The sequence below is a fragment of the Vipera ursinii genome (assembly GCF_947247035.1).
Source record: "Vipera ursinii genome assembly, chromosome: 1".
Classification (NCBI taxonomy): Eukaryota; Metazoa; Chordata; class Lepidosauria; order Squamata; family Viperidae; genus Vipera; species Vipera ursinii.
Window position 1 is genome coordinate 113116626 of NC_139512.1, and position 14892 is coordinate 113131517.

At 39.3% G+C, this 14892-nt stretch overlaps 1 protein-coding gene across 1 annotated transcript in view; it reads left to right on the forward strand.

Annotated features, from left to right (window-relative positions):
• LOC310631679 (acyl-CoA (8-3)-desaturase-like) overlaps positions 1-14892 on the forward strand; it is a gene marked incomplete at its 5' end in the record, with an annotated part of 60660 nt that overhangs the window by 15819 nt on the left and 29949 nt on the right. Inside the window, 3 exon segments of the mRNA XM_083348328.1 lie at positions 1432-1542; positions 2670-2867; positions 8213-8314. Of these exon segments, the coding sequence (XP_083204454.1) occupies positions 1432-1542; positions 2670-2867; positions 8213-8314 (411 nt within the window).

Here is a 14892-nt window from a genome sequence, read left to right on the forward strand (position 1 = left end):
TCAGGGCCAGCCTGTGGGTCCGACAGCCGGCTCCGACGTATCGGAGGACTCAGATGAGGGGGAGGAGGGAGACGAACCGGCTGATGATGGTTTGGAGGCTTTGCAGAGTCCTCAGCCGGGGACCTCTTCTCAGCTGCGTGAGCCCGAGAGTGCGGAGGATGATGACCCACAGCTGGCCCTGTTCAAGGACGCCCGACGCAGGAGGCAGTCGAGCAGGAACAAACAAAGAAAGGCTATGGGACTCCTCGGGAGGAGGCACAGGGAGACCACGCCCTGAGCTCTCTATAAAAGGAGTGTTTGGGGAGGGGCTGGTTGCTGAAAGCAACTTTTCCGCTTGAGAAGACAAGCTCTAGTGTTTTTGTTAACTGCGTAATTAAATCTTGGCAGAAGCCTTTTAGCCTTGGACGCTCTCCAGTCTCTTCTTTCTGATAAGGGGTTTGTTAGAAGAGGGCTGGTTCAGAACAGGTCAATTGTTATGTATTTACTTCATTGTTTAATTCTTTTTTAAACTTTGTATTTTATGTTTTTTAAGTTTTTATTGTTGTGAGCCGCCCTGAATCCTTAGGGAGAAGGGCAGCATATAAATTTAATAAATTCTAATTCTAATTCTAAAGTATGTCGGTGAGATTTATTTGCAGGGTAATTCACCACTGCTTTCCCTAACTCTTCTCATTTTTTTGGGCTTGGGACTGGCATATGGTCAATGAATCATCTGTTATTATGGCCAGTAATAATCAAAGTAGTTTTAGCCTTCCTGTGGAGTAGATTTCTTGGTCTGATCCATCTAGTGCAGACATGTCAAACACAAGGCCCGGGGGCCGGATGCGGCCCGCAAAGTGGTTTTATGTGGCCCGCGAAGCCATCCTGGAAACAGTGAGGGAACGGCCACCACTGCCTTGGCCCTGGCCCAGAGACCCTCCTTCTGCCAGAAACCCTCAGATCTGTCCCACTCCTGCCCAGGCCCCCATAGGCACCCTTGATGCGAATGATTTAGAGCTGGCCATGCCCACCCAGTAGGCCATACACACTCTAGCCATGCCCACCCAGTAGGCCACACCCACCCAGGCCACACCCACCTGGCCCTTTGAGGGCAACCGCAATGCTGATGCGGCCCTCAGTGAAATTGAGTTTGACACCCCTGATCTAGTGTATCTGACAAAGGCTGTAACTTCTTGCCAGTTCTAAGACAGAGAGCAGAACAGCTGCATGCAAGTGGCTTTACTTTGAACTGTTTTCTTGAAGGAAAATAATTTTATCCTGGGTCAAACACCTCCTGGGAATTATGCCTGTGATGCCTTGAATTGGGAAGAAGCAAGGTAAAAATCAAGTATAATCACTTAGCCTAAACATGTTTCTTCCAGATTGCCTTTAAACTGGTTCTTTATTATAATATTTTTTTCTCTCTCTTTTTTCTTTATGCTTTGGCTTTAGGATCCTTTCACAGCCTTTCATGTTGACAAGACTCTAGTAAGGAAGCACATGGCATCACTTTTGATTGGGGAATTGGTACCTGATCAGCCCAGCTTTGAACCCAGTAAAAATGTAAGTTTGGAGACAGAGATTTGAGGTAGTGGCTTATGGTGTTAAAATGCAAAGCCTTAAATATTATAAGGCTTGACTCAAAGATCACTTTTGTCATTAAAACTGATCTGCTGTTAAAGGCAACAAAAGAGATTTTTATAAGGTATTCCTCAATCTTTCTGCATTGCCCTTGTATTTCACCCCAATCTCTTGGCATTTATTTTTATTTATTTATTTATTTTTATTTATTTATTTATAAATAAGTGGTTTACAGAGTTAATATTTTGCCCCCAACAATCTGGGTCCTCATTTTACTGACCCTGGAAAGATGGAAGGCTGTGTCACTCTTTAAGCCAGTCAGGATCAAACTCCTGGCTGTGGGAAGAATTAGCCTGCAATACTCCATTCTAATCACTGCACCACCATGTCTTCTAATAACCCTCTGATCACAAATCACTATGTGCATTGGAGGAGTCTCCAAATTGTTGCCAACTTGTGGACACTCAAGAAAGCTATATCAATTTGTCATAAAATTATTTTATTTAACACATTTTATGATTTTATCACTGTATTTCTTTCTCTGTGTGTGTCAGTTTCTCCATTACAGGTAGACCTCGGTTTATGACCACAACTAAGCCCAAATTTTCTGTTGCTAAGCTAGATAGTTGTTAAGTAAATTTTGCTCCATTTTACAATCTTTCTTGCCATGGTTGTTAAGTTTATCACTGCAGTTGTTAAATTAGTAACATGGTTGTTAAGTGAATCTTACTTTGCTTGTCAGAAAGTTGCAAAAAGTGATCACGTGAACCCGGGACATTGCAACCATCATAAATATGAGCCAGTTGCCAAGTTTCTGAATTTTGATCACATGATCAAGTGGGATGCTGCAACAATCATAAGTATGAAAAATTGTCATAAGTAACTTTGAATGGTCATTAATTGAATGATGAATGATGATCCATATGTCTCCAAAGTGGGTAGTAAATTGTCTAGCAGTTTCCTCTTAATGCCTCTAAAAAAGATTTGGCAGGAGAAGGACGGCAATTACCACCAAGAGTTCTTGTTGTTAACTGTTGAGGCCACTGGCTAGCTATGCAGTATTCATGGAGTCAAAATACCTGCAAATTTGTTGCGTTTTTCTCCCATAGAAATTATTAGTAGAAGATTTTCGGGAGCTGGTGTCCACTGTTGAAAAGATGGGACTCTTCAAGCCAAACCAATTGTTCTTTTTCCTGACCCTTCTGCACATTTTACTGCTGGATGCTGCTGGCTGGTTTGTGCTGTGGTATTTTGGGACATCTATAACACCTTTTCTTCTTGCGACACTTTGTTTGACCCTTGCACAGGTAATTTGCTTGATTTTATTTTTAGACAAAATTAAATTTATTTTTAGACAAAATTAAATTTCCCATTAGATAGGATTCCTACAGCACCTTTTAACTAAATTAAAATAAAATAATTTCTCTGTAAGGAAAATAACACCTATTCAGTTGTTATGAGCCTTCAGAATTTTGCTCTGAACTGTTTGGAATAACGAAGGTTGAGCAATTAAGCAATTCAGTTAGCGAAAAAACTACTTTTATTTTGCCCAACAAATATTTCTGCCAACAATTTTATTTTATTCAAAAGGTTAAAATACAAAATAAAAAATAGTGACAAAACTAAACAAAAACATTGAAAAAATGGAAATTTTTAAAAAAGGATAAAAACATATATTATGGTTAAACACTGACAGAACTATTGCAACAATAATAGCTTCCCCCACTTGCAAAGCAGGTCCAAAATTTATATATTTATATTTCCAACCCAATTGACCTGTCATACCTTACATATATGAAAGAAAAAACAGTAAACAGGTTAAACAATAGCAAAATTAATGTTCAAACCACTCTATTAACAGTCTATTGTTGTAATTTACTCATAGAAAGTCTACACAGTTTCTTATTTACCATAAATTACCCCAATCGTTATCTCTGAGCCCAGGATCAAATACCTTTCTTTGTTTGGGTTTTTAATTGGAAACTTTCCCAACAATTGCATCTCATTTTCAAAGTTAATAATTGTAAATAATTCTGCAACATCCATTGTTGAATAATTCTCCCTGACAACACAACATTCTTCTTGCCAAGAAAGTCCAGTCCATCTTTCATCATATCCATTATCTCAGAATTTCTTATATTCCTATTCTTTTTTAATCTTTTCTGGCAATTCTATATATTTCAAACCAAGCACTTTCTTTTTCACACACAGCAACAGATCAGATTCCAATTCCTCAAATTGGAAATCGGGTTCAGCTATTATTTCCTGCCTTTGGATATCCTCTTGACTTTGCCAAACTGTTACTGACTCATCAATTTCTTTGTTTATATTTTCAAATAAAGCCTGTAATTTGGAGAACATTCTTTTTCAGCTGCCTCCCAAACTATTTTGTCTCCTTTTAGAGGCATGAGAAACACTTTTATTCTCAAGGACAGAAGAAGCAAATAAATCATAACAGCTTCTACAGGGAAAGGGTCTCTGCCCCCACCATTAAAGAAAGGGAAATTTTCCCATCAAAATTTAAGAGATAAATACCACTACTTTAAAAAAGAAAAGAAAAAGAAAAATGCTGGAAGAAACAAAATTTATAGTATCATCCTGTGTAAATGTAAGTCCCACCACAACTTCTTTATGGTTAAAAATAAATAGTTTAAAATTTGATAATAAGCAATGGAAGAACAGGAAAAAAGTTGTAAAAGTCCAACAAAGAGTTCTAAAATAGGTCAGAAGTCAACTAGTCATAAATCAAGAGGCTGTGAAGCTTCAAAAATTGCAATTAAACCCAGGCATACTTAAGAAAAATGAGCAACTGAAGGGAAAATGTGGGAAGAGACCAGACCTTCAAATCACACCTTATCAAGAATTGGAGATATCTATACTCCCTGTTCTTCATTGGTGCGTAATCGTCCTAAGTTCTTCTTGGGTCCTTCCTAGTCTCGTGTTGAAAGAATGGAGGGCAAAGCTACCAAAAACCCAACTCTGGTGTTAAAATCTGTTAACCACACCATCATGGGGTAGGGGCCTGCTCAACAAATGATTCATTGGAAAAGAAGGATATTGGGTCCATCTCATCTTATATCTCAAATCTCCCATTCTGAAGAACAGTAATAGCAATAGCTGTAGCACTTAGACTTGTATACTGCTTCACAGTGCTTTACAGCCTTCTCTAAGCTGTTTACAGAGTCAGCATATTGCTCCCAACAATCTGGGTCCTCATTTTACCGCCCTCGGAAGGATGGAGTCAACCTTGAGCCGGTGGGAATTGAACTGCAGAACTGCTGGCAGCTGGCAATCAACAGAAGTAGCCTGCAGTACTGCATTCTAACCACTGCGCCACCATGGTTCTTGATGGAACACAAATAGAAATACATCACTAAAAAAAACAACCATGTCTTCCCACTGTCTATCACATTTGTGGAAGATGGTTTTATCTACAATTATATTGTAGAAAAGCTTTCTTGTGCACATCCTGTTTGGAATGTTTCTCTGGGTGGCTGCCCCTTTGACTGAATAAAAAAAAATCCTAGAATGAATTTTTATTTTAGTTATCCTAGCAATTCTTTCATAGTTATTACAAAAACCACTGCATATAGTGGGAAAGCTCCAATCCAGGAGATATAGGAGTGAGACAAAAGATGACTTCGAATTGAGAGATGTTTGGAGGGAAAGAAATTTGGAAGAAAAAGATTTTACCTTTTTTCCCGATAGACACCAATCCTTTTCTAGGATTGATTTTGTATTAACTACTAATGATTTTTTTTCTAGGATTAAGAAGATTAAGATATGTCCAAGAACTCTATCAGATCATAGTCCAGTATGGTTGGAACTGGAAAAAGAGAGTGGAGATAGGAGGTCTTGGAGATTGAATGAAAATTTGTTCAGATATCAAGAAAATGGGGAAGAATGTAAAAAATAGATGAAAGAATTTTTAAATATAAATATGCATAAGGGTACTTCTATTGAAATGGTTTGGGATGCAAGCAAAGCTTATATGAGAGGAGTGTTAATATATTTGAATAATAAACATAGGCGTAAACCGGAATATAAGCGAAAAGAGTTAGAGGAGGAAATTAAGAGGAAAGAGAAGGCTCTAATGTTGAATCCATCTGATAAGAAGATTAAAGAGGCAATTACTTTGTTACGAGGTCAGTTTAATATGTTGATGGCAGATCAAGTGGCAACCAATTTACGGTATGTTAAACATAATACTTTTTGTAATGCTAATAAGCCGGGTAGATGGTTAGCTTACTTGTTAAGGAAGAAACAAAGGTCACGTAATATAGATAGAATAGATTACAAGGGTAAAGAGGTGTTTCAGCAGAATCTTATTAAAAAGGCCTTTCTTGAATTTTATTCTAAGTTATACGTTAGGGATAAGATTCAAGATGTAGATATAGATAGATATTTACAAGAAGTTAATATCTCTGTTCTTACACAAGAGCCAAGGGAAGGGATGAATCAACTGATAAATGATGAAGAAATTATTTTAGCAATTAAACAATTAAAGGTGGGGAAAGCACCAGAAACAGATGGCTTGACTGTCATTTACTATAAAGATTTACAGTTAGAAATGGTGGAATCTTTAAAAGAATTATTTAGAACAATTCAATCTGGAGGAGAAGTGCCTCCATCGTGGAAAACAGCTTTTATATCGCTGATTCGGAAGGAAGATCAAGATCTTACCCAAACCAAAAATTATAGGCCAATATTGCTTTTAAATACTGGTTATAAGATATTTGCAAAAATTTTAGCAAATAGATTAATGAAGGCCTAGGCCCGGGATATTTGCAGGACCGTCTGCTGCTGGGAACGACTTCCCATTGCCCAGTGCGCTCACACAGAGAGGGCCTCCTCAGGCCGTCGGCTAGACAATGTCAGCTGGCGACCGCCAGGGGGAGGGCCTTCTCTGTGGGAGTGCCAGCCCTGTGGAACCAACTCCCCCTTGAGCTCCGGATGGCCCCGGATCTCCGGTCCTTTTGCCGCGGCCTTAAAACATTCCTTTTTCATCAGGCTGACCTGGACTGACGACAGGGTTTTTTAAAATGTTTTTTAATTTTAATTGTTTAATCTAACTTATTTATTGGGGCTGTTTATTTAATTTCTTTTTACTTTTGTATTGTTGTTTTTATTGTTGTTAGCCGCCCTGAGTCCTTCGGGAGATAGGGCGGCATATAAGTCCCAAAAATAAATAAATAAATAAATAAATAAGGTAATGCAGCAAATTATTCATAGTGACCAAACAGGATTTATAAGTGGTAGACAAATGAAGAATAATGTGAGACATATTGTAGATTTATTGGAATTTTTGGAAAGAAATAACCAGGTCTCTGCAGCGCTGATTTTTTTGGATGCTGAAAAAGCTTTTGATCAATTGGACTGGCAATTTTTATTTAAGGTACTGGAGAAAATGGAGTTTGGGGATAATTTTTTACAACCTACTAGGGCAATATATCAGAAGCAAACAGCTCAAATAATAATCAATGGTAGTTTGACAGAAACATGTAATATTGAAAAGGGTACAAGACAGGGGTGTCTGTTGTCACCTTTGTTGTTTGTTTTAACATTGCAAATATTATTGATTAAGATACGAGACTCAAATAAAATTAAAAGAATTAAAATAAGAGATCAAGATTATAGATTGAGAGCGTTTGCGGATGACTTGGTTATTACATTAAGTCAAACGACTTACTCAGTTGTAGATTTGATGGAGATAATAATGTCATATGGAAAAGTTTCTGGATTTAAGATAAATACGCAAGAAACTAAAATATTGTCTAAAAATATGACTATAGAACAAAAGGTTGTTTTAGAAGAGCTAACGGGATTCGAAATAGTAAAAAAGATTAAATACTTGGGAGTATATCTTTCAGCTTCAAATGTAAAATTATATAAAAATAATTATGAATTGTTATGGTTAAAAATACAAAAAGAGTTAGATAGTTGGAAAAAACTACAATTATTCTTATTGGGAAGAATTGCAGCAGTAAAAATGAATGTTTTGCCAAAATTTTTATTTTTGTTTCAAATGATACCTATACTTAAAAAAAGATTCAAATTTGGAGGAATGGCAGAAAGGTATTAATAAATTTGTTTGGGCAGGGAAAAGACCAAGAGTTAAATTTAAGATAATGCAAGATGTACATGAAAGAGGTGGTCTTAAAATGCCCAATTTTAAATTATACTATGAGGCTGCTGCTTTATCATCAATTAGTGATTGGTTTAATTTAACACAAGGGAGGTTATTGAATATTGAGGGTTATAATCACAACAGAGATATATTGTGGAATGGAGAAGATGGATCAAATATATTCAGAATAAATATGGGACTAAAAAGTTTCATTTAGCATTTGAATAAGTATTAGTTTTACATGATGTATTATCAGTTATTCATTACTGGTTAGTAATTTAGTTATGTTTAAGGGGAATTAAAGCACGATAGAATTTAATATGTTTTTTTTAGTTAGCTTATTTTAGCTTATGTTTGTAAAGTTAATACCCTGTATTCAGCTCTGGGAAGTCGGGGGGGAGGGTTAGGGAGGGCAAGGGGGAGGGGAGGGCGAGTGAGTGAGTTTATGTTATTAAAAATGTATTTTAAAACTTTTCAATTAGAAAAAAGATGGCCATTCTGTTGTGTATCACCCTTTCCTTTTAGTCTCAAGCAGTCTGGCTGCAACATGATTTGGGGCATCTTTCAGTCTTCAGCAATCCAAAATGGAACCACCTTTTTCAGGAATTTGTGATGTGCCATTTAAAGGTAAGTATGGTATATTATTTTTAGAATGTTCCACAGAATTGAAGGGAAGGAATATGGAATGTACCAGAAAACGTTTCATCAGTATCAAATGTGTTGTGTTATTTATAACAGGGGTGTCAAATGGGATTCCCTTTGTCCCATTCCCACTCAAAGATCATAGAAAGCTCTCTTACATTAAATCAAACTATTTGTTCATCTATCTCATTACTGACTACAGATTAAGAATGTAATTTCACTTGTAATAAACAATATGAATGTGCAAATTAACTGAGAGCCAATCCAAATTTAATATCTGAAGGTGGCAAGACTTGATACATATAGGACAGTGGTTCCCAACCATCCTGGCTCCACAGAGTGGCATTGGTGGCCAGGGTGGTTGTGAGGGAGGGGATGGTTTCACATGTGCAAACTAAACCCCTGCATGTACAAATAAAGCTTTGCAAGCTTGCCTACCACTTACACGGCCCAGTTCCCAATAGGCCGTAGTCCGGAACCGGTCCATGGCCGATGGGTTGGGAACCCTAGGATAGTAGATCTGAGATCAAAATCCATGACAAATAAATTCAAGAAAGTTGTTTGTTTTTTTACTTGAATGGAAAAGCATCAAAATGTCTATAGCTGTCTCATTTGGGGTGCAGAATAAAATGAAAATAACAGAGATAGTAAATCCCTTTGAGGACATTGGCACTGCAAAGTTTGAGATAAGTAGATTGAAAGGGTTCTATAGAATTTTGACATACATTTTGAAACATTCCTCTTCTACTCTTTTAAGGCAGAAAAAATAGGAGTAAAAAAGAGCAGCACAGTCTCTTAGTTCTCCAAAACAAAAAGTGTACAGAGCAGCCATATTGAAGTAAAACAGAAAACACTCTAGTCAAATTTAATAAACTAGAGAAAGCAGGTTATGTGCTATGGTGACAATGTTTTTTTTAAAAAAGACTGAAGAATGTTTCTGTATGAGAAGCAGAGTCAGAGTTGGGGGAGCAGAGTCAAGAGAGGAATCATCCTGGAGTCATTATGTTCCCACAAGTAGCCCAACTCCAGCCCTTCTTGAAGTCCTCTAACACTTACGCAGTGACAATTTAATGAAGACCATTAGTTGAATAGTTTGTGTATGGGCATGAGTAGTAAAGCAGCTTCACTGGAATTTAACATGTGGTCCTTGTAATGTATTGGCCTTAATTGCTGAAATCAGTTGCACAATGTAGTGTCCTTAATTGCTGTACTTAACTGAATGATTGCTTAATGGTTCTTGTTGCTGCAACCCAGACTGCCTGTCTCCAAGCTGTTAACTAAGTTTTGGGCGGGAATTGTTACTTTAAATCTATTGGTTGCCGCCTAGAGGTGAACAGTATATATAGCTGTTCAGCACCCATTAGAACTGCTTCTGTTGTTACTTAACAAACATGCTTGCTGTGTCACCACTCTGTCTCATCAATGCCTAACTGAACCAAGAACATAACAGTCCTGATTCTTTGCATGTGACAGTTTCCATCCAATTTTTCCATATCATCATCTTTCTCCTCATTTTTAAAGATGGCTTTCCCCATAAGGTCAATTTGGCATGGGAAAAACAGTCAGTTTTTTTAAAGTAGACATTCCATTCCATAACTTTCTAAATAATGTAATTGTTTTCAGAGGTATCAGAGCTTGAGTATATTTAGATCTTAATACTGTCCATCCAACCAAAGGTGCTTTATGTGTATATATTGATAAGAACTAGGCAAGGGGTTTCATCCAACTGGCAAGATCACGGCTTGCAGCTCCAGTGCTCTTCAAGAAGAAGAAGGATGGATCCCTACGCCTATATGTAGACTTTCACGGCATCAACGGGGTTTGCGTCGAGAACAAATACATCCTACCTTTGATGAAGGACCTATTGGCCCATCTGGCCAAGGAGAAGGTGTTTACAAAACTCAACCTTAGGGAAGCATATTACAGGGCCCGGATCAAAAAAGGAGACGAGTGGAAGACGGCATTCAACTGTCCATTAGGAAGCTACCAGTTTTGAGTCATGCCATTCGGTTTGCAGGGAGCCCCTGCAGTGTTCATGCAACTCATTAATGAGGTTTTGCATGAACTCCTGTACCGCAGGGTGCTTGTGTATTTGGATGACATCCTGATCTACTCCTCCATCATGGCAGACCACGTCAGACTAGTACGGTAGGTGTTCGAAAAACTGCTGAGGGCCCAACTATATGTGAAGCTGTCCAAATGTGAGTTCCACCAAACCCAGTTGGATTACCTAGGGTACCGAATATCAGGGGAGGGGGTGGAGATGGACCTAGGTAAAGTCAGGGCTGTGCTGGAGTGGGAGGCCCCAAGAACCTGCCATCAGCTGCAAAGCTTCTTGGGGTTTGCAAATTTTTACTGGTAGTTCATCCCCTTCTTTGCTGCCATCGCCTTACCCCTAATGGACCTGCTCTGTACCTGACAAGCAGCGGCCAAGCCACTCACCAGTCAACCTCTGGCATGGTTGTTGGCCTACCTAAAGGCCCTCTTTGCTAAGGAGCCAATTCTACTGCATCCGAATCCCGACTTGCCATTCATTGTCCAAGACGACGCCAGCTATGTTGTGGTGGGAGCAGTGATACTCCAGAGAAACAGCCAAGGGAAGTTACAGCCCTGTGCCTACACCTCCTGTAAGCTAACAGATACAGAACGAGCATGGGCAATATGGGAGAAGGAAGTGTTCGCTGTGCAGTGGTGGGCATTGGCAACGTGGCGACATTTCCTGCAGGGCTCAAAGGAACTGTTTGAGGTGTGGATGGATCACAAAAATCTGGAGGCTTTGCAGACACCACAGTGCCTGTCCCCAAAACACAGACGGTGGGTGCAATACTTTCAGCGCTTCTGCTTTTGTTTACTATATGTACCAGGGGACAAAAACTTTCTGGCAGACACACTGTCATGCATGCCCCAATATAACAGCAAGATGGAGGAGGTAGTACAAGCCATTATGCCTCCTTTCAGGCAAGCGGTGGTGCAAGTGGATGCACACCATCCGGCCAGTGACCTGGTCCAGGAAATGCAGAAGGCCACCCAGGACAATCCCTGGCTGCGGGACCACCAAGCCCTGCTAACAAAAAGGGATGGACTGGCATGGAAGGGCAATAAGTTATATGTCCCACAGGTAGTGAGGATAAGAGCATTGCAAAAATGCCATGATGTAAAGCAGGCAGGACACTTCAGATTCCTCAAGACCCTGCACCTAGCGAGACGCCAATTCTGGTGGCCCCAGATGAAGACGGATATTGAAGCCTATGTATGGGGCTGCCCTGTGTGTGCCACTGCAAAGCCTCATACCAGAAGGCCACCAGGGCTGCTGCAGAAAGTGATGGATCCAACCCGACCATAGGAGGAGATAGCAATGCACTTTGTCATGGAACTGCCAGAGAGCCGTGGTTACACGGTGATCTGGACAGTAGTCGACCTTTTCTCCAAGCAGGCCCATTTTGTACCATGTAAGGGTTACTGTCTGCATGGAAACTTGTTAAGATGTTCATCACGCAGGTATACTGCCTGCACGGGATGCCTCGGCGGATAATTTCGCATCAGGGGTTGCAATTTACAGCCCACTTCTGGCGTGAGTTCATCTGTTCCATCGGGTCATCTTAGGGACTCAGCTCGGCATACCACCCAAGTACCAACGGGGAAGCAGGACTATGTCAAGCATTTGAGAGAATGAGTTATCTAGGGGGAAGGGGTGTAATGTATTGACTTTAATTGCTGAAATCAGTTGCACAATGAAGTATCCTTAATTGCTGTACTTAACTGAATGATTGCTTAACGGTACTTGTTGCTGCAACCCAGACTGCCTGTCTCCAAGCTGTTAACTAAGTTTTGGGCGGGAATTGTGACTTTAAATCTATTGGTTGCCGCCTAGAGGTGAACAGTATATATAGCTGTTCAGCACCCATTAGAACTGCTTCTGTTGTTACTTAACAATCATGCTTGCTGTGTCACCACTCTGTCTCATCAATGCCTAACTGAACCAAGAACATAACAGTCCTGATTCTTTGCATGTGACAGTTTCCATCCAATTTTTCCATATCATCATCTTTCTCCTCATTTTTAAAGATGGCTTTCCCCATAAGGTCAATTTGGCATGGGAAAAACAGTCAGTTTTTTAAAGTAGACATTCCATTCCATAACTTTCTAAATAATGTAATTGTTTTCAGAGGTATCAGAGCTTGAGTATATTTAGATCTTAATACTGTCCATCCAACCAAAGGTGCTTTATGTTTATATTCCAAGGTTGCCCAAGTTGGAAAATTAACCCCAATTGTTAGCTTTCAGGATTTAATGCTTGACAATAAGTAAGCATGATAGTTCCAGATTCTAAAAACGGAATCCTCTCTCATTAATTGGAAATTGGCCTTTCTGTAAAGAGATTCTCAGAATCAAAGAACCCCATCAAAATTTTCTAAAGAAGAAATTTATTTTCTGAAAATATTTTTTAGATTTTTAAACTGGAATTCTTCTCAGAATATAAATTAATCTTGGAATAACATACATTTTGAGAGCATTCATCTTTCTCCCAAAGGGTAAGGTTTAATGACACCCATCTATTGATATCTGAAGAAATACACACACACACCCAATTTTATTTATATTACATGTTGTATTCTTTGATACATATATTTAATGCCTTTGGTGAAAATATGAAACTGATATTTAGCAGATGGGTAACCCAATTTTCACCTATTGGAATCAGTTCTGATTTGGGCAAGTTAATAGAATATTCTGCTGTTTTGTATCAATACTAAAATAACTGTATAAGGTTTAGAAATAAACAAAATAATATGGGGATTCATATTCAACTGAGTTATAGAGGACTCCATAGATAATTCTATGTTGTCTAATAGCACAAGTGAAGAGTTATTAAATATACATAAATAAATTGATTATTAAATATTAATTGAAATAATAATGTAGATATTAAAAAGCAAGGGTCATTTCTCATCCAAGAAGCTTCTTGACCTCTGACTGGATGAGAAGCGAAACATCTTCAAAGAAAAAAAATAGAAAGTCCAGTTGCTCCTGAAAAAGCATTTTTGAGACAACCATGACCTGGATGACTAAGAATCTCCATAGACACATCCTTGTCTAGTTTCTCTAAATAATGGGAAAGTGGGAGAAAAATGTCATTACATTTTACTTTAGATGCAGATATAATATCTTAATTCATTTCATGAATTCCAAGGGATTTTCAAATCTGTTTAATACAATAAATATATTTTGCTTTTGTATTTTATCAAAAGCTTTTCAGCATCTAATAATGAGATTACAAATTGATCTTTATTTTTAGTCTATTATATCTACAACTAATCCTATATTATCTGCTGCATGCCTAATTTTTTATTAACCCTGCTAGATCAATAAAAGGGACGCAGTGGCTTAGTGGGTTAGGACGCTGAGCTTGTTGATCAGATGGTCGGCAGTTTGGCGGATCGAATCCTGAGTTCCGCGTAACAGAGTGAGCGCCTGTTACTGGTCCCAGCTTCTGCCAACCTAGCAGTTCGAAAGCACGTAAAAATGCAAGTAGAAAAATAAGGACCACTATGGTGGGAAGATAACAGTGTTCTGTGTGCTTTGGCATCTAGTCATGCCAGCCACATGACCACGGAGACGTCCTCAGACAAGCGCTGGCTCTTCAGCTTTGAAACGGAGATAAGCACCAGCCCCTAGAGTTGGAAACGAATAGCACGCATGTGCGGTGGAACCTTTACCTTTACCTTTAGATCAATTTTAATAACAATTTCCAATCTATTTGCCAACACTGCTATTAAAATCTTTGTATCAACATTAGCAATGAAATCAGATGAAAATTAGCATACCAGGTGTTATCTTCACCTGTTTTTGATACAACTGTAAGATAAGCCTGATTAAATTCTGGTGATAAAATGTTCTGATCAATAAACCTGCTTAAATGCCAGTGATAAAATTCCCTGATCAATAAGCCTGATTAATTGCTAGTGATAAATAAGGTAGGAAAATACAGGACACAAATCTAATAGGGACACAAATCTACAGGTGAGTCAAAAAAGAATAATGATAAAATGTTGTGGAGGCAAGGAAGAGCAAGATTCATTAAAAGTGAGACAGAGCGGAATAAAGTTAGTCCTCAATTTTGTATTCTGTTTTTTCCCTAGACCATGGGTCGGCAACCCGCGGCTCCCAGTCCTCCTCCACCGGCGGAGGTTTGGGGAGCTGCGCACGCAGCTCTCCAAACCTCCACTGCCCCATTTGCAGAGATGCTGCCTTCGTCCATGTTTGACGAAGGCAGCAGCTCTCCAAACAGTTTGCAGAACTGCTGCCTGCGGCGGAGGTTTGGAGAGGTGCGCGCACACCTCTCCAAACCGCCACCATCCTGTTCGTACAGCTGCCGTGCTCGTCCATGTTTGACGAGTGCGGCAGGTCTCCAAACGGGTGGTGGCGCTTTGGAGAGTGTGCACGCACCTCTCCAAACCGCCGCCATCCCGTTCGGAGGTCTGCTGCGTTCGTTCATGTTTGACGAGCGCGGCAGGTCTCCAAACGGGTGGCGGCGGTTTGGAGAGGTGCGCGTGCACTCTCCA